This window comes from Alternaria arborescens (assembly GCF_004154835.1).
Source record: "Alternaria arborescens strain FERA 675 chromosome Unknown contig_7, whole genome shotgun sequence".
Taxonomy (NCBI): domain Eukaryota; kingdom Fungi; phylum Ascomycota; class Dothideomycetes; order Pleosporales; family Pleosporaceae; genus Alternaria; species Alternaria arborescens.
The window spans coordinates 958,292-982,656 of NW_021167862.1; the positions used below are offsets into that span (position 1 = coordinate 958,292).

General features: G+C 52.3%; 10 protein-coding genes across 10 annotated transcripts; 6 read left to right on the plus strand and 4 right to left on the minus strand.

Moving 5' to 3' along the window:
- Positions 1-1,475: 1,475 nt before the first annotated feature.
- AA0111_g4085 (hypothetical protein) lies at positions 1,476-2,704 on the minus strand (the record flags this gene model as incomplete). Its single annotated transcript, XM_028650044.1, has 3 exons — positions 1,476-1,742; positions 2,163-2,549; positions 2,600-2,704. The coding sequence occupies 3 exons, from the start codon at positions 2,702-2,704 to the stop codon at positions 1,476-1,478; spliced, it is 759 nt and encodes a 252-aa protein (XP_028508482.1).
- Positions 2,705-3,891: 1,187 nt separating this feature from the next.
- Positions 3,892-6,555, plus strand: AA0111_g4086 (hypothetical protein; the record flags this gene model as incomplete). The annotated part of the gene is made up of 1 exon (XM_028650045.1): positions 3,892-6,555. One exon carries the CDS (start codon positions 3,892-3,894, stop codon positions 6,553-6,555), a length of 2,664 nt encoding a protein of 887 aa, XP_028508479.1.
- Positions 6,556-6,939: 384 nt separating this feature from the next.
- AA0111_g4087 (hypothetical protein) lies at positions 6,940-7,394 on the plus strand (the record flags this gene model as incomplete). The annotated part of the gene is made up of 3 exons (XM_028650046.1): positions 6,940-6,953; positions 7,008-7,155; positions 7,260-7,394. 3 exons carry the CDS (start codon positions 6,940-6,942, stop codon positions 7,392-7,394), a joined length of 297 nt encoding a protein of 98 aa, XP_028508480.1.
- Positions 7,395-8,098: 704 nt separating this feature from the next.
- On the plus strand, positions 8,099-8,575 carry AA0111_g4088 (hypothetical protein; the record flags this gene model as incomplete). Its single annotated transcript, XM_028650047.1, has 1 exon — positions 8,099-8,575. One exon carries the CDS (start codon positions 8,099-8,101, stop codon positions 8,573-8,575), a length of 477 nt encoding a protein of 158 aa, XP_028508487.1.
- A 337-nt stretch (positions 8,576-8,912) lies between these two features.
- AA0111_g4089 (hypothetical protein) lies at positions 8,913-9,440 on the minus strand (the record flags this gene model as incomplete). The annotated part of the gene is made up of 1 exon (XM_028650048.1): positions 8,913-9,440. The coding sequence occupies one exon, from the start codon at positions 9,438-9,440 to the stop codon at positions 8,913-8,915; it is 528 nt and encodes a 175-aa protein (XP_028508488.1).
- Positions 9,441-10,375: 935 nt separating this feature from the next.
- AA0111_g4090 (hypothetical protein) lies at positions 10,376-10,510 on the plus strand (the record flags this gene model as incomplete). Its single annotated transcript, XM_028650050.1, has 1 exon — positions 10,376-10,510. One exon carries the CDS (start codon positions 10,376-10,378, stop codon positions 10,508-10,510), a length of 135 nt encoding a protein of 44 aa, XP_028508241.1.
- A 417-nt stretch (positions 10,511-10,927) lies between these two features.
- Positions 10,928-11,582, minus strand: AA0111_g4091 (hypothetical protein; the record flags this gene model as incomplete). The annotated part of the gene is made up of 2 exons (XM_028650051.1): positions 10,928-11,295; positions 11,354-11,582. 2 exons carry the CDS (start codon positions 11,580-11,582, stop codon positions 10,928-10,930), a joined length of 597 nt encoding a protein of 198 aa, XP_028508240.1.
- Positions 11,583-14,613: 3,031 nt separating this feature from the next.
- On the plus strand, positions 14,614-17,619 carry AA0111_g4092 (hypothetical protein; the record flags this gene model as incomplete). Its single annotated transcript, XM_028650052.1, has 8 exons — positions 14,614-14,716; positions 14,772-14,816; positions 14,866-15,390; positions 15,440-15,772; positions 15,821-16,102; positions 16,150-16,703; positions 16,751-17,223; positions 17,274-17,619. 8 exons carry the CDS (start codon positions 14,614-14,616, stop codon positions 17,617-17,619), a joined length of 2,661 nt encoding a protein of 886 aa, XP_028508243.1.
- A 2,754-nt stretch (positions 17,620-20,373) lies between these two features.
- Positions 20,374-22,192, minus strand: AA0111_g4093 (putative purine permease; the record flags this gene model as incomplete). Its single annotated transcript, XM_028650053.1, has 2 exons — positions 20,374-21,966; positions 22,019-22,192. 2 exons carry the CDS (start codon positions 22,190-22,192, stop codon positions 20,374-20,376), a joined length of 1,767 nt encoding a protein of 588 aa, XP_028508242.1.
- A 595-nt stretch (positions 22,193-22,787) lies between these two features.
- On the plus strand, positions 22,788-24,365 carry AA0111_g4094 (hypothetical protein; the record flags this gene model as incomplete). Its single annotated transcript, XM_028650054.1, has 3 exons — positions 22,788-23,237; positions 23,327-23,483; positions 23,548-24,365. 3 exons carry the CDS (start codon positions 22,788-22,790, stop codon positions 24,363-24,365), a joined length of 1,425 nt encoding a protein of 474 aa, XP_028508237.1.

The window sequence follows — 24,365 nt, forward strand, 5'->3', positions numbered from 1 at the left end:
GGAAGCACACAGTGCTGTTAAAACGAAGCTGGGAAGAGAAAAGTGCGAGTAGTGAGAACGAAAGTTGCTGGGTGGTTGATGAGAAAAGCAGCGCAGGACATCTTTATACTGAAGTTGCTCCTCTCTGAACTTCAACAACATGACACGGCTCGGATACCATGACGCAGCGTTGAGATGCTTCTGGTCCAGAATTACCCTAAGCCGCGTATGTGGCTGCGAGGTCAAGGGGGCTGTCATTTACTTGACGCCTGCCATTTGACTCCTGGCTCAAGATCTTCTCACAGTGGGTTATCTGAGGGAGAACCGTCAATCAGTTTAGTTCGTTTGTGGACTAGGGATGTCACTTCGTGAGCGCTGTGGTTTGGTTCCATGGCGCGGCCTAGACAACGTGAAACGCGGAATGACCCGTGAGCTTACGTACCATAGCTCAACATTGACTTTTAGCATTAGGCGGTGTTCGCACTAGATGACGACTGTCCATCTTACCAGCTATTGTTCGTTTCATTCGATGAACGCAACATGAGCAGATCAGCACACATAGAAGCCCCATTGCTCAGCTGGGATGATTTGTTTGGTCACAAATTTAGTCCGGCCCAAGACGAGTACCGTGCTATTCAAACAATGGTGTGTAGTCCACGACAAGCCGGGGATTTTCAATCTCTGGGGCTTGTCTGCTCAAGCTTAACTTAGTATTTGCGATGCATGGGTCCCTGGGACCCATAATGACCGCCATGGTACGTTCTGTACCATGGACTTGTTTGTTTGAAACATGACTTCCGCTGTCTCGTAGCCGCACTTCATCTCCATATCGCGATAGCGACGGAAGAACGTTCTAGCGGAGCATGTTTCGATACAATGCCAAGACCTGGTTGATGACGCGGCTCGTGCTGTCATTTTTGAGTGGCAGCTTCAAGGCAAGCAACGCAAAGGAGACGAAAATCAATTTTGGCCAAGTGACGTTGTTCTCGATTTTTCATCTTCATCGACAGCAATAATTCAAGTGATCACGGCGCTACTGGTCGTTGTGCGATGGGAGCTGCGCCTTGTCAGAATTAGCATGGCTAGCAGCAGAACTCAGACATCAGAACCTACAGTATTGACTCTCACCAGGATATCATGTGGTGAAAAAAAGGCCAGCCTTGTCAGTGCCATCTGCCGAATCATCTACCTTTGTGGACATTAAGCCATGTACGAGCTAGGAGTTGGTTTTGGGCGTAGAACTTAGCCGGTATGTTGTGTAACATCGCGACGACGCATGTCAGCAGTTGTGCAGATATGATGCGAACTTCCACTCGATATGGCTGAACACCGCTTGTTCACTCGGCATTTCGCGCCAGATGAGTATCCATTTCCCGCTCTCAGCTGTCGTCTATTTTTTCTACACCTATATCGTAAGCTTCTAATACTTCTATTTGTACATACGCTCATCCACATTCATCGTCAGCATTTACCATTGGTCTGGATCATTGGCATTTCTATAGTTTTCCTCTCCTGCCATCGACTGCCTCCCTGAGCTTCTTGATCACGTCGCCAGGGTCTGAAGCACCGAAAACAGCACTGCCAGCAACAATGACATTAGCGCCGGCATCAGCGGCTTGATCGATAGTCTTTTCGCTCAGGCCTCCGTCGACCTCGATGTGCATCTCTGGGTACTTTTGGCGAAGGGCGGTTACCTTGGGCAGCTCGGATGCCATGAAAGACTGTCCACCGAAGCCAGGTTCTACAGTCATAACTAAAACCATCTGCAAAAGTTAGCACTGGACTTTCAACGCATGTGACCTAGCCGATGCAAGTCTTGAATATCGAGGTTATTGACCCTGCGGGAGCAGCCAGCGGCGTGGGCGGGTAGGTGCCGACGTGCAACCTTGGGGACGGCCGGATGGTCAGGTGGCCAATGGACGGACAGTCGGTTGGGCAACATGGGGGCAGGCTTCTCGAAAGGGCGCCAAGGTCAGGACTGATTGACAGCGGGCGTTGCGGAAGTTGGCATGCCTAAGCGCCGCCACTGGGTGCCGCCCACGCCCCAACAAGGTCAGCCCTACCCAGCCTCGCTTTGCTCGACCACTTCCGAGGCCTCTCTAACCACCATATAGCGCGTGCGGCCCTTTGGTGATATCGATTGTGGTGATGAAAGCATGACGGTGCAGGGGTGATGAACTCACATCAGGAACCTCGTCCTTGTTTGGGTTCTCTGGTATCTCCCACAGTACGTCGACCGGTGTGCTTGGCTTGATGGCAATGCCGGCCTGCATGCCCTCGCTATGGATGAACTTTACCAGCTCTTTGGGGGATGTCTTCTGGTCCGACTCGCCACTGGGCGAGTCTGCAGCGGTTGACGAGACGGCGGCTTCGTAGTGGAAGCAGTACAGGTCGCAGCCAGCCTTTTTGAAGTCGCGCACCCATCTCTTGGGCTCGGCAATCATCATGTGGCAGTCAAACGTTCCCTTGCCATGTGCGGTCGTCGGTCGATCGACGTGTGAGCGGATCTTGGTTACAACGGGCGCGCCAAAGGTCATGTTGGGCACGAAATGGCCGTCCATGATGTCGACCTGCACGTGTCAGTTGCATGCACCAGAGTCCGAAACTCACTCTCGCGTACGTGAAGCCAGTCGGCGCCTTGGGAGATTGTGTCGGAACATGCCTTGCCCAACGCTCCGAAGTCTGCCGAAAGAATCGACGGCGCGATGATGGCAGGCGGTGACATGACAGGCGGTTCTAGTGAGAGTGCGGTGTGTATAGGTGACTTGGTGGAGCGCCAATGGTAGGTATTGGGTGGATGTGGAGATTGCTAGTGTGACGGAGCTCACGATAGCTTTTTGGTGTTGACGGCATCAACAGCGTCACGCCTGCCCCTCCACCCATGCCCCGCTGCTGCTTGGCATGCCTCACCTCTGTTCTTGTTCATGCAAACCTCCCAACTCACCACTGCACGTTTCGAATCAACAGCGTTTCCCACATGGGGCCGTCCATGCTTTAAAATGAATGAAACCTGCGCTATTGTTGTGCCTGACTGATCGACAACCGCATCGCGGGTCGCGGGTCTGTACTCGCTGCACGGCCGCAACGAGCTCCGGCACTACGGCCGTGTCTTTCCATCTCATATGGCGCGGGATGACTACATGACAGCCTTTCGATCAGCCACAACCACAGCCTCGCGTACGGTCCAAGGCCGTGAGACAATATCTAGCCCCGCAACAAAAATCGATTTCGACGAGGCACTATTGGGCGAGTATGCAGTACAACGCCGCTGCGTCTTGTCATTGGCCACGCATGCAGAACGCGAGCACTGCAAATAGCACAGCCCGGCGCTTACATACCAAACACCCAACCACGCCATGCAGCGCAACGTTTCTCTAGCCCAAAGTTTCTAGCGCAGGGTAGAGGCCTTGCTGGCCATAAACTTGCGTTGGCCAATCATGACATGACCGTCGTCTTCGCCATGTCGTGGCCGTCCTTGAGCCGCTACCGCCTCTCCACCTAGACTCGGCTCTCTATGCGAGTGGACAGCCAACTGGCAGTGTAGCTCGGACGAATGCCACAGTAACGCTAGCACAGAGGCACTCGACGAGTAGGCGTCTACGCATGATATATCCTCTGACCATCGCGCTCGCGCCGCATCTATTCTCCTTCTGCCATTCACTTCTAGCCCTTCTCCGAGTCCCTTCTTCCGCTAAGTCTTCGTTGATCGAAGCAATTCCATTTTTACCAGTAAGCTGTTGACCAGCGCAGTTTTGGGCTCTTGCTCATCTTAATATCGCTTCTATTCGGCTCCCTGTACTTCTGTATTTGGATCCCTACCACCCTCGCCGCATTCCCGCCTACTCGGATTTTCAAAGGTATCTTTAGTAATACTAGCACGCGGCGGTGCTCACGTCACCGCAATATACCATCATGCCAGAGATGCTTGAGCCCGCAGTATACCATCCTGCGAGCCTTGGCACAATGGCCAACTCTCATCATGGCTTGTCTCCGCTGGACCAGAGACAGTCACTTAATGCCCCCGAAGACGAGTCCACAATATCCTCCTACTACTTCGAGCCAAGATATTCGACCTCTTCGACATACCTGCCCAGTGCTGTATCGCCTTCTAGTATTGACGACTTCCCTACACCCAAGGCACGCTTATTCGATATGACCCCGCAGCCATCGCCACGCTTTCCTGTTCACTCGGCTACATATCCCCCAGTAAATCGGGCGAGTCGTGCTGACAGCGACTTCGACTCCCTCTACGACATTACCGATGACGAGGCTGAGGTACCTCTTCATGCATCCGCGTCGGTCAAGAAGCTCGCGACCCAGCCAAGGCAGAGACGCTACCCATCGATCGTTATCCCTTCGCCATCCGCATGGCCGACCATTGAGAAGTTGAAGAGTGCAAACTCGGCGATGCCCGTTACTCCATCGCTGGTTCTGACCCCCTCTCGTCGCTTCCTTGACATGATCGACTCGCACAACCTTCATGTTCCTGCGCACTCAGCTGCCCCCTCTTTGGATGGTAGCCTCACATCAGAAGAGATGGATAAACTCAGCTGCCCTGCCACTCCAATCTCGCAACGCAGACGTGGATCCATCTCCAGTACCGACTCATGGGGCCCTGTGCAACTTGACTTGCAGGCCATGGAGACCCTTCAGCACCTAGGCAATTCACCATCGACAGAGCAATACCAGGAACCTGAGCAACAACAGCCTCATCCGGTTGAGTCCAGAGGCGAGATGCAAGAAGTACCCCGACCAAGTCTTGGCTTGAGCATTCCGTCAACAATATTCGGAAATGGATCCTCTGGTAGCACACCAATTTCCGCTCTCTCAGTCCCTTCTCCCGGTGGTTTCTTCTCGTCGCTTCAATCAACCGCTCGTCACACCTGGAGTATTCCCAAGCGACAAGAGTCAATCCCGAACACCTCTACTGCCGAGAGGTTTTACAACCTTCCATGGGAGAAGGAGAGCCGAAGGAACACTTCTCCGCACCCTGTGCCAGCTGTACCAGCTCTTCCGCCGCGAAATTCGACCCTTGCCGGATCCACTCTTGACGGTTTCGATGAGCCCTTGTCGACATCACGCCCAGTACTTCTCAGTAGCCCGACAGATGAGAACGTTGAGATCAAAGAGATCAACCCCAGCAAGACGATCTTTCAATACGATGAGAACTATAATGCCGGAGGTACTGCTAACCTTGAGATGACTGGCCGGTGGTTAGAGGAACAAGACGAGTTGCAGGCTGCTCTTAGAGACATGAATGACATGAGCTCTCCTAGTCTCTCGAGTGGCGCGCACAGCCGCGGCAACTCAGTTGAGAAAGCCGTGGTCAAGAAGTCGGTCAAGTTTGCGGATGAGCCTGCTAAGTCTCCGGTGAAGGAGTCAACTGATGAGCCTATCATCACTTACGTCCAAGGCCTTGAGTATCTTCGTTCCCGGTGCCAAAAGAAAGATACTTTTATCCACCGCCAGACTCGTGCTGAGGCCATGCACGTACAACGCCGTTGCAGTCCTTTGGCGCATCGCGATCAGCTCCTGGGCAAGTTTGAGCTTTGTCAGCCAGATCGCCCAGCGCCTCCGCGTCCTGTTTCTGAGTTCTTCGTCAACGATCCGACTGTTTTAAAGGAGAGGATTGCACGTGCACAGATGGAGCGTCAAGCACTCGACCAGATGCTGCCTATTCATTGGGTTTTACAAGCCCAGAAGCAACTCAACGGTGGCAAACTCCTCAGCAAGCCTGCAGTTCGATGCATCACTCGCGCTAGCGCTCCGCGCGTCCTCGATGTTGGTGGTATTGCTACCAATGATTGGGCATGGGATGTTGCATACGATTACCCCTACGCCAAGGTGATTACCGTCTACACCGCTGGCAACAACAAGTCTTCCAACGTCAAGGGTCCAGACAACCACAAGCACCTCACTGTTCCTAACCTGTGGACTCTCCCCTTCCCTTCTGGTCACTTCGACGTCGTCTCGGCGCGTACACTATACGAGCTTCTCAAGACAAGCAAACCCGTCGGCAAGTCATCAGACGAATACGACCTGTGCTTGAAGGAGTGCTACCGCTGTCTCAAGCCTGGTGGCATCCTTGACTTCAGCCTCATGGATGCCGATGTTGTCCATGCCGGCCGCAATGCTCAAGCCATGAGTGTCGAGTTCGGCTTCAACCTCAAGACACGCGGCTACGATGCGCAGCCCACCAAGACGTTCCTCCCGCGCATCTCAAAAGCGGGCTTCAGGGACGTACAAAGAGCGTGGATGCTTCTTCCCATGGGCAAGACGGCAGCAAACTGGCGCGACACACTTGCTGTTGGCGCCGAGCCAAAGCATCAAGAGCGTCGCATCACAGAAGACGGCGAAATTGAGCTCGAGGATGCACCAGTGTTTGGCACTACGATGGATGCGGCAATGTTGACGGGTGTAGTAGGAAGCTGGGCATGGGAAAGGTGGTTGCTTAGGTTGCAAATGGAGATGGGCAAGGATGAGGAGAAACTACTGGAAGGTGTTGTCAACGTGCTGGAAGAGGGCGCACAAGGCCATGCTGGATGGCGAACATTGAACGGCTGGGCGAGGAAGTGATGGAGAGGAGAGGACATGATGTGATGTGGTCACGATGGCGTAGGATAGATTGGGTTGGATAGGCTGGACTTGCCTGGACTAGGTTGATACCACATAGCGAATTTCTTTTGTAAATAATCGAAGACAGTGTCGGAAATATTTGAACCACGTCTTGTAGTGTCTGATTGTCTCTATGCATCAAACATAATGGTGGTGCTGAGGTCAGAGGGGTGAGGCGGCAGATCAGCCTCGCTCGCGCCGGCGCGAACCCCACGCGGTCCATGCGCTGCGCATAACCTCGTCACTCTGCCATATACACCCAGAGCCGCGTCCAATACTCCACACAACTCGAGTCCAGCTACACACGCCATCTCCTACCACAGGCTTGTGTTCTATATCCAGACAATGCTCTTCTTCAGGTCCGTTTCCATTCTACGCCCAGCATCACACATGTGCTAACAGCAGCGCAATAGCTTCTTCAAAACGCTCGTCGAGCACGAAATCACCGTCGAACTCAAGAACGAAGTCCAGATCCGCGGCACACTCAAGAGCGTGGACCAATACCTGAACATCAAGCTAGACAATGCCGAGGCTGTGGATGAGCTGAGGTGGCCGCATCTGGTATGTTTTGGACATTGCGATTCTCCCCTGCTCAGGACGAGGTAGCATATCTCGGACAAGGCTTCGGGCGTTGTAAGAAGCAACTGAGGCTGATTTGGCGACAGTGCTCGACAAAAGACATGTTCATTCGCGGCTCCGTCGTAAGATACGTGCACCTTCCCTCCGGTGCTGTGGACACCGCTCTGCTTGAGGACGCGACGAGGAGAGAGGCCGAGGCAGCGAAGAACAAAGCAAAATGAGATGGCGGGGGCATAAGAAGTTAGGATAACGCATGAAAAGACTACCGTTCCTGGTGGCTGTGCGAGGCAGGCACGATGAGCATGTGCGCATGCAACGTGATGTGATGATCAAGGGCATATCACAGTTTGCGGCCAAGCACAAGAGCTTGACGTTGAGAGAATAGTGATTGGTAAGGCCTTAGGAACGCAGTATGCGCCTGCAAGCAAGGCGAAAAGAATATACCCATACGAAGAGTGAGGTGAGACCACTGCTTGGCTTGTTCCTCTTCTGCAATCTCTACTTCTATTCTCCATCTGTTTGCCCTACCTACCTTACTTCTTTCCTGATACCACAGCGTTAAAATCGCCCCGTCAGACTAATCAAGGATCTGCCATCAACGTCAACCCCGTCTCTGAGGTGGTTGTGATGTCCCTCGGTTTTACTAATTCATCACAAGCGTGGTATCTATCTATACCTATCTACACAGGACTATGTTAGATGCATTGCAAATTCTTCACATTGAGAAAGGTCGTACAGCTCGCCTTCACTCTCACTTTTGCGTACTCCAATTTCAGCCCACAAACGTTTGGTAACTATTCATCTCTAAGACTTCGTCCATCCCTAAACACCGGCACTTGCTCTCGCAGCCACAACAAGCACCTTCGGAATCAAATACTACGTGTCTACAGCTGCTTTTAAAGTCGTGACGATATCCTCAGCAACCATGGCAAACATTGTCCGACCAGCAGCGGCTCACACTGACACCGGTCCTATCGAAAAACACACAAACACGCCGACACCTGGAATCGCCACACTCCTCTCCCCTACCACTATCGGCCTGATCTGCGGTCTGGGTGGATGCGGCATCCTCGGCTTCTTCATATGGGCGATTATCTACTTCCGATGGTTCAAGCCGATTGAGATACGGATCAAGGAGGGAGAAGCAGGATACTACAACACACCCACGGCCGAGCAGAATAAAAACAAGAACAGGAACAGCACAATTACGGACGTAACACAGGGTATGTTCGCACACAACGCAACCGGTATTTCAACGGAAAGGCCGTCTACAGATGGAGATGTCTACCCTTCTATAGGTATGGCAGTCAATACTGCTCTCGAAAGGGAAATTCTCGAGATCCTAGAGGCGGAGGTTGATACTATAGGGCGATGTCGGGGATTGGGCTCAGGGCTTGTATGAGGGAAAAAGGAGAGGCTGTCAGTGGAAGACTGGAACAGGGTGAGGGGATTGAGGATTTGTTGACTGGTCTTAGGAGTCTATAGAAGTATGTAAAACACTGGCTGTGAGTTGTTAACTCGGACTGACTGATTAGACAGTCACACTCCATCGCACGGTCGCTAGGCTTTCAGGGTTTGCTGCTACCTTTATATCTACCAATGGCAAATCTAATTTTTTTTTGAAAGGGAATAGCTTGCGCAAGGAAGCCATAGAAATGGGCTACTCAAGAAGTTATACTCGTAATCAGCCTTCTGTAGTCACATTTACTCGTCATTCATTTATCCTTCCCCATTCCCATCTAGAGCAATGGATCTTCCCATACGACTTCCTCAACCGTCTCCCTTCTTATTCCAAGCATCTCGTATCTTTTCGGCTTGAAAATTTCGAACAAGCTCTTTCTCAGAGACTTGTCGGTATCGCTCTCCTTCTTCTTTCTGCTAGTCTTATTCTTCTTCTTCTCTTTCCTTCGGGGCTTCACTTCCTCTTTTACCTCATCCGATGAGTCAGAGCTCCAACGTAGCTTCGGAGGGTTGGTTTCACGCCAGGAACGTACGTCTTCCTCGATTGCTGGGGAAATCTTTCGTTTCTTACGCAGAACATTCCTAGTTGGTGGTTGTGTTGGTGACGGAGCGGGATGGATCAGCAAGTTCGCTGCTCTGGTGGTGAGAACAAGTGTGATGAAGAAGACGAGTGCTGCTTTAGCGAGTATGATAAGACCGCGTTCGTCTGGTGATGCGAATTCTTCGAGGAGGGAGCGGGCCGCGAAGAGAGAGAGGAGGATGCATGGTAGCACGATCCATGCAGTTTGACCCGAGGATAGCGCCATGACGTTGAGAGATTGTGGATGTTTAATCTGACAAGGAAATTGGGCGGGTGAGAATCTGTTTAAGTGGAGGCTCATGTGTTTGCTTATTCGATTATATTCCGTCAGTTTGAGTATACAAGTGCCAAGTAGAGGGAGCTAAGTACGTGATTGCGCGTTTGTTCTAATCGCTCTTTTGCTCCGAATTTTTGTGCAGATGCATTCACTCTTTTCAAGCTTGTGACTTACCTCCTCGACCATATCTGCTCTCCGATTGCGCGATTTGTTTTGCGCCTCTGAAGTAGCGACAGCGTCAAGACAGCGATGATGGAAACTTTGGAGATAAACAGCGTTATCACAACTTCTATGGACGCGTCTAGTTTTCTGAGAACGGAAGAAACAACCAACAAAGAGGCTGCAACGCAGAGACCCGTTTCTACGTGGGATACAGTACTAGCTTGTGACACGGTTGCTGGGTGCTAATGCTGTCTAAGATTCAGAGACTATGAGATTTAAAGGTGGGTATAAAAACAATCCTGCGTTAGAACGTGGCTGCGTGCTAGGCGGATCTTCTTTCGCTTGTCGGTTGGTGTAAGTAGGTTGCTGCTTCTTTCATACTATGAGTAACTTTCCCAAGTCGGCATGCTACATGCCCTGCACCAGAACATGAGCTCGTAATAGCTCTCACAAACAGCCATCCAGCATCACATTCAAGACGAGAGAAGGTTCTGGCCAAGGTCGGTCGATCTGAGCGTTCAGTTGAGGAAGCAGACGGGTATTGAATTATGCTCCAGGCTGCACGGATGCTTCGTCATCTCTACAACATGCGATTGTAAAAGGGAATGCGTCACTTGCAGAAGGAAACAAGTGCAAAACATGAAGCCGGCATAATTGAACAACGAAAGGATGGCTATTGAGTGACCCCAAAGCTGCATGCGCAGTTTCTGACACTTCCGAAGATGTTCATACCACATCTGCTCCTAATACTACTCGGCCTAATAGTCTTCTCGCCCATCACACGTTGCGGTGTGCGCGCGGCTAAATCAACCGGATCTTGTGATGAGCCCAAGACTTATCAGCCGTCGCCATTCTAGCCAAGTACGCCATCGAAACTTATTTTCACATACACGAATAGCGGCAACAGGCTCTCTGTGGGCGAAGTCCTTGTAGTGAGGTCAGATCTGACTTTGTGTACGACATTAGCCTGCAGGAACATGCTATATCCAACAGGACACTAATGATCGACGCAGGGGGTTGGGCACGCGCCTCCTGCATGAGCGTTTTACATATTGACGGACAGGATCAATATTGTGACAAACCGAGGCATTCCCTAGTCTGGCGAGCTATGATCGGATCCGAACATGGAGGTATATCCGTTGGGAGATGCTGCCATGGTACGCAATGTTGCCGTATTATGGATACGGCGGAAATGACGATCTCGGGCACGCCGTTGATTCCGAACCAAGATGGCGGCCTGGAGAGTGTTGTTGGGGAACAGAGCGACATGGGATCTACTCGCACGTGGAGAGCATCTTCTTCAACACGCCCATCAGCGTACCATTCTCGAGGGCAGCGGCGACCCTCTCCTTGTCTCCGAGCTGCTTGTTGACCTGCTCATCAGTGCTGTGGGTGCCCTTTTTTATGCGGACATCGACGCGAAAGCGTGGGGGTAGAGCGTGCTCGAGGCGGACGCGGACACCTAGGCCGATGACGGTGGCCAGGGAGCAATGGGTGATGGTCGGGGTGATTTCGACGACGACGGTGCTGATGTTGGAAAGCGGTGAAGAGGGCGGCAGAATGTGAATGTCGGGCAGGTTGACGACAGATAGTGAGCCGAGGGACAACGGGTGTTCAGGGTCGCAGATGGTGGAAATGAGGTCTGTCATGCGCGGGGTCAGCCAAAGTTAATTTGATAGAGAGCCACCATGCGCGCCCACCGTAGATTTCCTGCTCGTCGATGTCCTCACGTGCGTCGTCACTATCAGATGCGCTTGCCGACGCAGAGTCGTCGAAGGGGTCGCTGAGGTAGTTGTAGCGCGGTATCAAGTCATCAAACAGGCCGGTCCCGCCGTCATCGCGCCTCTTGACCGTCGACTCGCTGCGTCGGGAGGGCAGATCCGAGGGATTCAAGATGGTTGGGTTGGCGTTGTCCTTGTCGAGCTCCATTGCCGTGGTTTGCAGGGGACGCGTCGTCTTGGTGTAGTGGTGGCTGAGGGAAGGAGCCGTCGTGGGCTCTTGCCTCTCCAGCAAATCTGCGAGGAAGGTGCGCCCGGACCACCCGCAGCCCCTCCTCGGTGTTCGTCATCTAGCATGTGCCAGCCAGCCAGACAGTCGGACCCAGTCACCCGCTATTGGTCCTTCACCCTCTCCACCCTCTCCCACACACTTCGCCCGGCCATGGCCGCCGGGGCCGCATAGGGATTCCTGGATGCCTTACCAATTGCTCTGTAATATAATAATTTCCCGCAGATTATCCGCGACACACAGGGGACACTTGGGTGTGGGGTGCACCGTTCACACCACAGGGTACCCGTGTTTGACTAGTGTCTGCAGATGCCGAGCAGCATCGTGTCATTCGATCACGGCGCCGGTATGCAGTTCGTCAACTCCTGCGCCCATCTTGCCGTCTCCCTCGGCCAGTCTCGGCCAACCTCCAGTGCGCATCTAGAAGGTGAGAAGCATCGCGGCTGGCGAGTGTGCTTGGGCTTCATCGGCAGCCGACGCTTCCGGCTGATCGACCAGCTCGACGACTCTTCGCGCTTTGCACAGGCATGTTGATCATGTTATCAAGGCTTTTGAGACGGCCGTGATGCTCTACAACTCACTGTCGTGCTGTAGTACAAACAACATCTGTCGGCTCCTCCCGCACTGTACTGCCTTCAGAACGGATGTGCTGCCTCATCCGGTGCACGACCAACCGTGCTGCTGGATTGTCCCTGCTTTGATTGCCGTGTTCCTGAGCTGCAGGGAGATCAACGGCAGTGATCAGCGCAAGATGAGGTCAGTATTCGCGTTATCTTGCCCGGACGCCACGGAAAACACTGCGCTTCTATCGACCTTCCATGTGTCGACGGTAGCCTGGCGCCAGCACCTGTCAGTCATCGAACCATCCCGTCTCGCTCCATCAAGATGCGACTTGGCAACGCCCGTCACGTCTCTGCGTGATCGAAGCTAGCAGAAGTGACCTGGCTGCTATTTGCCTCTGCCATCGCAGCCAGCATCATGCCACCTGCCTGTCGGGCAAACTAAGCTATTCAGCTGCACAGCCTTTTCGCCTGCCGCGCAAGAGCGAGCGCGACCCGGCAGTATGGTTGACAGATTAGAAGAGGGTGCCTAAGGAAAGGGACTTTCGACCCTAACCTTAGCTTTCCATGCAATCTTCGGTCGTTCTTCATGTCATGCAATCGCCCGTGGCGGACGAGAACACGATCCATGCATCGGATCGAAGCCTTCTCCAACTTCTATCAGCTATGTTTCGCTTCACGGCCGCAATACTCGTATTCGGTTCATGCAGTACCATGCCGTCTGTCTGTGCAGACTACATGTCCAAAAATCATCTTAGCCCAACAGAGAGTAGCCATCTGGAGTAATATTGTTTCATGCAGGCTACGCTGATGGTGATGCGTCTGCCGTTAGAACCTTGCATGCAGATGGCCCTACCAAGCTTCCGTACGAATCAATTCGCCGACGTGTCGAGCTCAACGACACACACCGGTTCTGCCGTAGGCTCTGCGGCATATGACGGGATCGCGTATGCCCAACCCGTCCAAAGCCTCTTGAGTGAACGTCGAGTCTGAGGCCATGGAGATGCCACCGATGAAGACGGCGGCACATTACCGAGGCCGACACGCGACGTCGAGTAGTGGACGCCTATCCTCACACCGTGTCGAGCCAAGTCATTGCCGCAACTATGTGGACAAGATTTGTTTCGCTTTGGTCTCCCTGAAAGTCGTGCAGCGTCCTACCAGACGAATGTTCGTACCCCTATCTAGTCTGCTATAGTCGTGCACCTGTTTGTATTATATGTCGGCTAAAGCATAACATTCGTCATCGAAGCTAGCATTCGGAGATCACTTTCTAGAAGGCCCACCTGTCATTGCGGTACACTGCCAGACCATGTCTCAAACATTCAGGCACCTAAGGTTGTGCGAGATGAGAAACTAGGTACGACTATGAACCGACTAAATGCACGCGCAAGGTTTTCGAAATCGTCCAGCCCTATCACGGGCAGGACCGGGCTTCTGCAGTCTACTGGTCACATTTGATCTTCTTTTTCTGGGCAATCCAGCAAATGCACCCGCCACCAAAACCTCGCGACAGATTGCGTACGCGGTCCGCTGAAGGGTTTTACTTGCCTTGGAATGTGCTGAGTGAGAGCGGCGCCGTGTACGACGGCCTTTTCAGCTGTCAGACTTTGCCCCCGCTGATTTTATAGCAATCGTTCCCGGCCCATGGCAGTCCACACTACCCGTCGTTCTACGTGTTACGATTCAGGCCATCTCTAACGGGCACGACAATCCCTGCGTCCCATTGCCTCACACCCCCACAGCACGGCAGTTCCCTGTGCCCGCAGCATCTTGGAAGCGGACGCTTGCGCTCACGCGCGTGCAGCTTGGGCGCCCATACCAAAGGCGCTACTTGTGCAGCAGTGCGGCTCCTGGATCCTGCACGCTTAAGTCGCATATCGTCTACCCCTCGCCCGCCTATCGACCCCTTCATACACGGTGAACCGCCTAGGACCACAATACTCTCGACTCTCAGGAGATCCATACACTGCGACGCCACTATTGTGCGCGTGAGCCACGCTGCGAGCCGGCTGCCAGTGCGTCTTCGAAACCCCGGCATGCCAGACATCGTCTCCACCTACCATCCCTATGCGCCTTCTGCCCTGATCTGCCGTATAACCTAACGACGCCGCGGCGTCGCGGAGATTTCCCTTGCGCTACAGGATTCTACAGTGCATCTATTCTCGATTTCGCATTCTTTGTGTTTAGTTCTGGCCTTTCCGCGATTTCTTCCGTCCGCCGGCCCTCTGGACATTCTGGACCGTCATCGCGCGCCGCTACTATTGGCTGCTCACCGACCACCGCACACAACCTCATCGACTTAGTGGATAGCCGACAACCCCGCTGCTTGCAACCACTGCGCCAGGCCTTGCGCTGTCACTCCGGACCGGCTCGTTGTACCTATTAACGTTATGCCCCCGGAGACCACTGGACGGCCACTGCTGCCACAAACGGCGCAAATGCAGAGCTTCACCTTTGCGCCGCCCACGCTGGCGCCGCGCGAGAACCAGCGCAGTAAGTCCATACACCGCTCTGCGCGGTGGGGAAAAGGTGACTGACATAACGTTAGATTATGTATTCGTAGACGAACACAATAGACACAAACGCTTGAAAGGTGTGATAGCATGAAATCTGGTTGACATGCAAATGCTAACGTTGAGCAGTAATGAGAGCATGCGAAGGATGTCGTAGACGCAAGATCAAATGCGATGCAGCGACGACGAACGCGTGGCCTTGCGCTGCTTGCATCCGTCTAAAACTCAACTGCGTGCCGCCCACAGTCAGCTATGACAAAGATTACAATGGCTCGCAGACCTTCGATTTGGAGCCCAAGCCCTTGGAGTATGCCTCGGATCCGTCTTCCCAGCATGACTATCAACGCCATCCGTCCATGTCGCAGGGCATGTCTCACCAGATGCCGCCTTCCATGCCTACCACCCAGGGCATGTACCAACCTTCACCTTATGTGGATCAACAGGCGCCGGAATCATGTCACTACCAGGCGATGTCCCAGCCTCAGGTCATTCAGCAAACCATGAGCTATGCTCCGCAACATGGCTACTCACAGCAGTCAGCTGCTCCGCCTGCAATTTTGACCCCGCCAGAATCTGAACCCCATTGGCGAAGTGATTCCGTATCAAGCCTCTCCGAGGCTTTGGGAGAACTCAAAATAGACCACACGGCCATTGGTGAGTCTTACGACATCTCAGTAAAATGACATCGCGCTGACTAGCATAGCTCCGTACATCACTAACATGAAGAAGGCCTTGGCCGAGACACCTGCACAGGAGGAGTACGAAGTACAACTGCCTGCATCCGTAAGCTTGGACCATACGGTTCGCATACCCCCCGAAATGATGCCCGATGATGATCGGGCTATGCATTACTTTGACTACTTCTTCACCAACATCCACCCATATTGTCCGGTCATCAACAAGGCCTATTTCTTCCAGCAATGGCACAGCGCACCTGATTCCATTTCTCCACTTATGCTAGAGTCCATCTTCGCTTGCGCCACCTTAATGCTGGGCGATACAGAGGAGGGTAACAAATGGCTAGCCCTTGCCACGAGTCAGTAGTATCAATGATTGATAAAGCACTCTTGCTAACAACATGTAGAGCATGAAGAGAGCTTCAAAGACGTATCACGGCTAAGTACGATGCAGGCAATGATATTGTTGCTGAAAGCCCGTGAAGCTTCACCAAAGCGAGGTTACTTCTGGCGTTCATGGATGGCCACTGTCAGCCTCGTAGCCATGGCGAAGGACCTCGAACTACATGAACACTACGACACTCATCAGATGGGGAAATCATGTGGATCCACAACGCACGACTGTGTTGCTAAGACCAGGGTATGGCAGATGTGCTTGATCTTCGAGGTCATGATCGGAGGTCCCCAGGGTAGGTCGCCTAGAAAGCAGTAAGCTTCGAAATGCTAATCTCTTCAGGGCGCTACGACTTTGGTGTTACTACTGACACGGTAGATTTGGAGATGCCAAGGCACATCGCAGGACAAGATCCTTCTGAGCTTCAGGTTGCGCGTCAGTTCGTTCAATACGCCCGCATTGCCAAGAACGTCCACCACTCGGCCCTCATCTACGGCAAACTAAGGAAGAAGAACCCGGACTGGGCACTGGATCCCGCTTTCGTTGGACACAACACCGACTTCTCTCTCTGGCTACGTGAGCTTCCTGAGGACATGCAAATCGTCTACCCCCAGGATGGTTCTGCTCCTTGGATTCCCTCTCATCAGCTGGCGAATATGCACAGCTACCATTGTTTGGCCATCATCATGCACTTTCGTCCGCAGTTGCATGCTGTATCTGAGTCTTATGACGGTATATGGAAGCAGCATATGCTCACTTGCTATTCGGCTGCAAAGAATCTATGTAAGCTCCAGGAGGCGATCTTGAAGACATACGGCATGCCCGGTTTGCTGTGCATGATGCGAGGCATAAGCTTTCACATCTATGCTGTGTTGACTTGCACTATGCTTCACCTGGTACGTCACTCATGAAGATCAGTAAGATTCCAGACTGACAACTGTAGGTTGCTGTGACATGTCCTGACCCTGACATCAATCACGATGCCAGAAGCTTTTTCGTACGCCACATGCGCGTCCTGGAAACTGTTTCCCCTTCGTTTCCTATGCCTGAGATGCAGCAGCAAGTGAACAGCCTTCGTCAAGCATTTTCGGCCGACTGTTCGAAACCTTTTGACCTGAAACCATCATTCCCGTTGGGGAGCCCTCAAGTGACTACACAGACAAGTCCTATGGGACATCAGGGATCATACCGACCTCGTCATCCGAGCCATCCCTCGCCCTTGGAACAACCAGGTCAGGCCAACTACCTAGCACACCCCATTACTCCACCAATTTCGGTATCCGACCGCGGATCCAAGGCTGACTCTCCCGTAGCTCAGTCTTTGGTTATGATGGCATCTGGTCACCGTGCGGCCCAGCCAGCTTCCAGCATACAAATGCCGGAGAATGTTCAATGGAATCCCCAACGCATCTTTGAGTAAGTTTAGGTACCATCCATTCGCCAGACACCAAGCTAATACAACACAGTCAGTGGAATGTAGCCTTTGGTACGCCCCCTCCTACTAGCGCCTCCTCTCAGGCGTCTCCGCCGCTAAGACCCAATCCTCCAGGAACCAATTACGATATGCGGCCGGCACAGGAGGGCATGCAACCCGGGTACCAAATATCAAATACGTCACCTCAGTCCAGCCATGTCCATGCGGCAGCAGGTCAGATGCCACCCTCGTCGACCTATGCAAACGCTGCACCTATATATGTCACCCCAACGATGTGGCAGGAAGCGGTTGCCAGTTCCATACCGGACGGGTTGAAGCGCAGGTGGGACGACAACGCTTCCATGGCGGACCAGTCAATGTACAAACGTGCACGTTGAATGATGACGTCAAGCTTTGATCAAAATTACATCGTTTGTGCTATGCACTCCAGAGAAGCTTCAATGGGTGGAAAAGTCTGGACTTGCAAGCCCATGTTTACTCTATCGTCAAGATAATGCCACGGCGAAGATGGTAGCATGCTGCGCTTCTGCGGCATTGAAATTGCTGTCCAAGTCTTGTATTTGGTGGATGAAGATGGATCCGTTTGGAAGACAAAACGGATGGCATTAGAAAACCAGTTCAACTGCACCAGCATTTTGAGATGGAAGCCCACAAAAAGCGCTGCCCACACCAGCGCGCCTGTACAATACACTGATCTTGCGATATCCGCAAGTACGACTGCAATGACGATTACGCGCCGCTAGCAATATCTAGCTAGCATAATGCTATCACTGGAACAACACTCTGGGCGAGCAAACTGGTCCTTCATTATCGCAATGTATACTCGGACCTTCCTCATCCATGAGAGTATGGGGTATCGTACCCACTTCTCGTATGCCATACACGCGATAGCCTCAACAATCACTCAAGTTTACCCAATCGTACTACCATACGTTCAGAGCCCCATTGTTCCAAGACACAGCCCCAGGTGTCAATACTGGCTTCTTCAAGTTACATCATTTGCGCACCAGCTATCCCCACTAAATCTATTCTATCTGCTTTAGTTCCACCGGAGCCGTCCGACACCGTAGATTACCTTATGCTAACACAGAAATTGATCGCACATTAACATACGCGCGTCATACGCCTTTCATTCAAGATCACCAGGCATCCACACGCATTCCAGCCACCCGGCTTTACTAATTCAACGAAGCCAGAGCGTTCAACCGGCCCGGTACAACAAAAGCACCAATCGCAATGTCGCACGTGGGGATCACCAACGTTCGTCTCGACCTTCCATCCCTCTACCCGCAGCTCGTACCGTTTGTATAAAGTAGCCTAGTTATTGTTCCTGATCGCCAACCAAGTCAATGCGATGCGACGCTGACGAGGGAGACAACGCTGATCTTGACACGGTTTGGGTACCCGGACCGCACCATGCGTACGACATTAGTACGCGAATGCAACAGGGACCCTTTTGACCTGGATGTTCAATATCACAGGCAATAAATTTTACGGTCTCTTCAAACCGGGTTTCGCGGCTCCAGGCCAATATCGAGGCACACGCCCACCCACCCACCAGCCTGGAAAGATCCCGAGGTAAAAAATGCTCGAGCGTTTTTGTCCCCTGATCTTTTCGACATGTGAAAAAATAAGTCGACGCACGGTCTGCTAGCCATACACCCCTGCAACACTTGGCTCGAACGAACCGCTTTTCGTGATGTGGAGAAGACGCTAGAGATTTATGGGATCTGACATGGGCGATGAAGAAGGGGGGTAAAGCGTGGAAAAAACGTACGCTACTGCATCATGTCACAACGCCCAGTAGGCAATCATGTAACGTGAACCTGCAGTCTATTGCATGTCGCAGTCGTTCAAACCTTCTTTCACACTTTCTCTGCCGCGTGTGCATGCTCTAAACATCACTCTAACGGCACTTTCCATAAGCCACAACAGCAACGACGATAGCAAACTAACCTCAACTCGGCCAGACAGTCGCCGGCCACCAAAATCCCAGTAGAATAACCCCTGGCCCCTGGTTTCATCGTAATGCTTCCCCAAGCGAATTACCCACAGTCCGTTTGTTCCCATCAACACGAACCCACCCAGCAGGAGCTGGTATCCATGTGCTATGACCAACTTCCAACGTCTTTGGCTGACTAGGGCGGCTGTCTCGTCGACTTGTTTGGCGAGTCATGTTTCTCTCGTGCGAAGGAAGGGAGCCAAGTGGGCTGTTACGAGTTCGCTCACCGATCTAAACGATTGCGCGCGCTTGACACGTTGTCTGGCACGCATGTAATGCATGATGATCAACGTTCGGAACCAGGGTCAAGAGAATGAAGAGGGCAGGGGGAGCGGGAGAAGAAGCGGGAGAATTGGTTGCAAAGAAGGACCGGTTTGACGAGTACTGCAGTGTTCGTCTCGGTGTCGTCTGATGCTCCTACAGTACAGTGCAGCCTTGTTCTCGTAGGATTTTCTATGGCTAATGCGCCAAGTAAATATCGCCATCTTCATCGACTATCAGAAACCCACCATCAAGAAAACTCGCATTTCAATTCTCTCCACTCTCCACTTTCTGTTCACCAGCCAGTCGCCCCGATGTAACTCGGCAAACCAGCCGAGATTTCCTGGCCCGCTGATCTTCGCAGACCAGCCTCTCTGTTTACAACAACAGAAATGTTCGGCTAAGCCGTTACCCACACTGTGCTGTGTTCAGGTATCCGCATTTCTGCCGCGCGCCGAAGTTGAAACCACATACCACTTCCACGCGAAGGCACTATGAAACTTACACGGTGTAGATGCGCGTTGCAATGGACAGTTGTGGGGCTGGATGTGTGGCAAGGAAGCGGGAAAGGGCCGAATCTAAGGTGGACAGTGACATTATGATGGTGTGTTGGGCGGATACTGGAGTGAGTGTTGTGGTGGAACAGTTGGAGAAGAAAGTAGAGCGAGGCTGGTGGCGTGATGTTTACGGACGGACTTTGTAAATCTTCAAGTAAAGAGTGACCGTTTGCCTATGTGAACATTATCCTGGGCAGTCTATATTGGGTGCTGCGTAGTGGTAGTTGCGCCGAGATATCCCAGATAGGAAGACCTATAGAGAAGTCATATTATGATGGTGTATTTAGAAACTCCATAACGACAAGACTTCACTAATCATCAAGCACTCCTATTCTTGGATGTTTCTGTTCATCCCCATACCCCACCGTTCGCGAGGCGCTCTTATCCTTCAGCAGCACGGCGTTCAAAAATATGCCCACGATTGCAGCAATGACAAAGGGTGTCTCGACAGCCAGGTTTATACCCTGTTCGAACCCAACCAGATTCTCATTCGGCCCATCGTATGCCAGGACTTGCGCAAACCAATCAGGCTGACAGATATCCATAAAACCGATTCCTAATGCAACGGCAAGTATGAAGCGATCGCGGCGGGTCCAAGGGATGAGCGCGAGGACACGAATGCCAGCTACAGCGATGGTGCTGTAGAGGAAAACTTGCATACCGCCTAGCACAGACGGCGGCATAGAAGCGAAGACAGCACCGAACTTCGCGACGACTCCCATGAGTATCAGGAATCCACTTGCTGCCCATCCTGCACGACGAGATGCACATCCAGTCAGGACAATGACGCCGTTATTACCAGCCTGGCTGACCATTGGCGGCCCCGTACCCAGCGCACTGAAGAAGCTGCCTAGACCATCGCACAGAATACCGCCTTGTATCCTGCTGTTGAATTCCGTGCCTTCGATGTCAACACCAGATAGCTCTGCAGTGGCCAAGATATCGGGAATGCAAGACACAGCCTGACACGCGAACATGATGATCATAGGCAGCACCAGCGCGCCATCGACGGAGAGTTTGAACGTGTGTACCCAGAGGAAAGTGCCACCAGGCGCTTGTGTGAGTTGTTCTGTTGACCAGTACCCCGTTACGCCTGATATAGCACAGCCTACAGCCAATCCAATGATTACGGAAGCTGAACGCATGAGTGGCGCACCGATGGCTTCAACTAGAATGATAGTAGCGAATACGCTAAAACCCAGGCCGATCAACTTTGGATGTCCCCAGACGAGCGGCCGTGGTGCGGTGATATCTGGACATAGAGCATAGAAGCCCTCTCCGCCATGGCAGTTTGACGAGCCACCCCAGTTCTGTAATCCGTTACCGACAAGATAGACTCCAATGAGAGTGAGGAGGGAGCCAGTAATAAGCTTAGGAAAGACTTTGTTGAGCATCTTGGGCGGCACAAATGCCAGAGCTATCTGGATCCAGACGCAACATAGCATAGTGCCCAGACATGCACCCCAGGCATCGGGGCAAGGCCCCTGAGTTCCGTCGTCGAGAACAGGACAAGTTCCGGATTTGTATCGTAGAGCGGCGTAGTTGAAGACAATAGGCAAGATATCGAAAGTTGGTCCTACAACACTAAGGAGTCCTGTGCCGATAAAGAATGGTGTCTTCATGATGTGTAGGCGGGTGACTTGAAGCGCTGTCGCGATGCCGGTGGTTATAAAGGCGGTAGAAACCAGGTATGTTGTCATCGCCGGATCGAAGTTGAACGCTCCCGAAGCGATGGCGAGTGGCGGAGAGACGATGGATCCGATCATGGTGAGGGCATGTTGAAGGCCGAGGAGCAGGGTCAAGAGAACAGGAACGCGGTCATTCATTCCGTAAAATGGTGCCTGGTAGTCTTTGTACTTTCTGTTGAGTGGCCAAATATTTGGGGTGATAAGGTAAATATAATCCTTAAAGCTGTCAGCTGCTGAATGTTAGGCTCAGGGTACAGAATCGGCATACATAGTCGCCAATCCACCCATCCTTCGTTGTAAAAGCATATTTGATTTCTGTGAGTGTATCTTGCCACTTCTCAGTCACTGTGCCCATATCTTCGCTCGCTGCTGAGGAGTATGGACCCGTTTCTTCTGCGTATTTGGACTTCGGCTCCATCTCGCCATTAGATTCGAGGGCCATGGCCACTGCTGATTGACCCGGTCTGACACTCAGTGCGGTGATCTACTGCCGGTAGTAAATTCATATCATTATGGAACTGCATGGCTATATAGCAACCTCTAGGCCGTCGTTGACTCGTCGTTCTAGATCTGCAAAGAGCCTTTACCACGATAGGCGTTCCTGCGCTCGAGAATCCCGCGATAACCAGCCCATCGGAGCCCGGCTGTTCTTCAGACTTCGATAACACTGCGACGATATTATCCGTATGCACTGAGGTGTACACTGTGTGACAGGGGAGGCGAGCTAGATAAGGGTGAAGATATCACTAGCGTCGGCCGTCCCATGTCACTCAAGCGAAGGTGCGAAAGCGGAGATCGGCGGAGGTGGTCCCCATCACTCCAGTCATGAAGCACGCCTTAGAAGGACGCGGCTGTGTGAGCGTTAACGGTAGTCACAGTGTGAAGTAATTAGCAGAGTTGCCCTCATGATGAGATCCATCGACAAGATTGAGCTAGCGTAAGGGCCTTGGAGCAGCCTGAACTAACACGTCTGGCTACGAATCCCAATCACAGCAGCTTCTCTCCTGTATATCTTCATCGAAGATAGGTCAGCCGAGATGATCATGACAGCTGCGGACAGGTTACCCTCGCGTCTCTTTACGCATGCGACGATAATCACGGTCAACAAGAGCCGGGAGGTCATTCTGGACGGTGCAATCCTCATCGAACATGGCCGGATCGCGGCACTTGGAAAGACAGTTGACCTCGTCGACCAGCTAAACTCTAACAAAGACCGAGACATCGAAATTATCGAGTGCAAGAACAGGATCATCATACCAGGCCTCGTTAACACCCACGCACACCTCGCGCAATCACTGCTACGTGGGCTCGCCGAAGATCTTCCATTACACAACTGGCTATGCGATGTGATCTGGCCCTTGGAAGCGAATTACGCCGAGGATGATGGTTATGTGGCTTCGATGCTGACTATTGCCGAAATGTTGAAAACGGGGACGACGTGTTTCCTGGAGGCTATGCTTACACATAGAAGCGGACTCGAGAATGTCGTCAGAGCGGTGGAGGAAAGTGGTATTCGCGCGTGTCTGGCAAGTTTCCCAGTACAATATATATGATGTAAAGCTAACATAAATGTCAGGGTAAACTGATCAAGGCCGCTGAGTCAAACCCGAAGCTTAACATGAAAGATGCCAGAGATCGGGATGTAGACTCTATGTCAGTCGCTGCTGCTTCATCAGCATACGAAAAGTATCATGGCTCTTTGAACGACCGTTTGCACATGTGGTTTGCGGCCGGTAGGTGATGTCTTTCTTTGAAGAGCACATGAAACAAACACTGACTTCATACACTGATCTTTAGGCACACCTCGAGGCTCACCAATGGCGGCTCATGCTGCAATAGGCGAAGCCGCACGAGCACACGGTATTGGCCTCACTATGCACTGTGCCGAAGCGCCTAAAGATCTCACCATCTATCGAGAATATTACCAATGCAGTCCCTTTGAGTTCTGCCGAGATGCGCAACTGACGGGCTCGAAGACGGTTTTTGCCCACTGTGTTCACCCAGACCCAGTAGCTGGAGACTTCGAAATCTTGTCTGAAAGTAAGAGCACAGTTTCGCATAATCCGACGAGCAATCTCAAGCTTGGATCTGGTGTGGCGCCGATACCTGATATGGTGGCGAAAGGTGTGAATGTAGCGTTAGGGACCGACGGAGCGCCATGCAACAACACGTACGATATGTTCCGCGAGATGCATTTAGCATCCATTCTACATGGCGGTGTTAGACAAAACGCTGGCGTACTGAGCGCATACGACGTCTTAGAGTTTGCAACGATTAACGGCGCGAGAGCACTAGGGTTGGAAGCTGAGATTGGGAGCCTAGAAGTTGGGAAGAAAGCCGATATTGTCATTGTGGAGCCGAGAGGCGCATCATGTACTCCGTGGGATCCGGCCGAGCAAAATGCTGGTGGCATGGACCCAGTCACAGTGCTCGTCAATTCGTCTGGCGCAAACGTCGACACAGTCATCGTAGACGGTCAGTTACTTGTCAGTAGTGGCAAGCTGTTGCACGTTGATGAGAGCAAGATCATACAGAGAGCGAAGGCGTCAGTAGCAGACATCCGTAAAAGGAGCGGTGTGGGTGCACGGAATCATATGTCATTAAAATATACATAG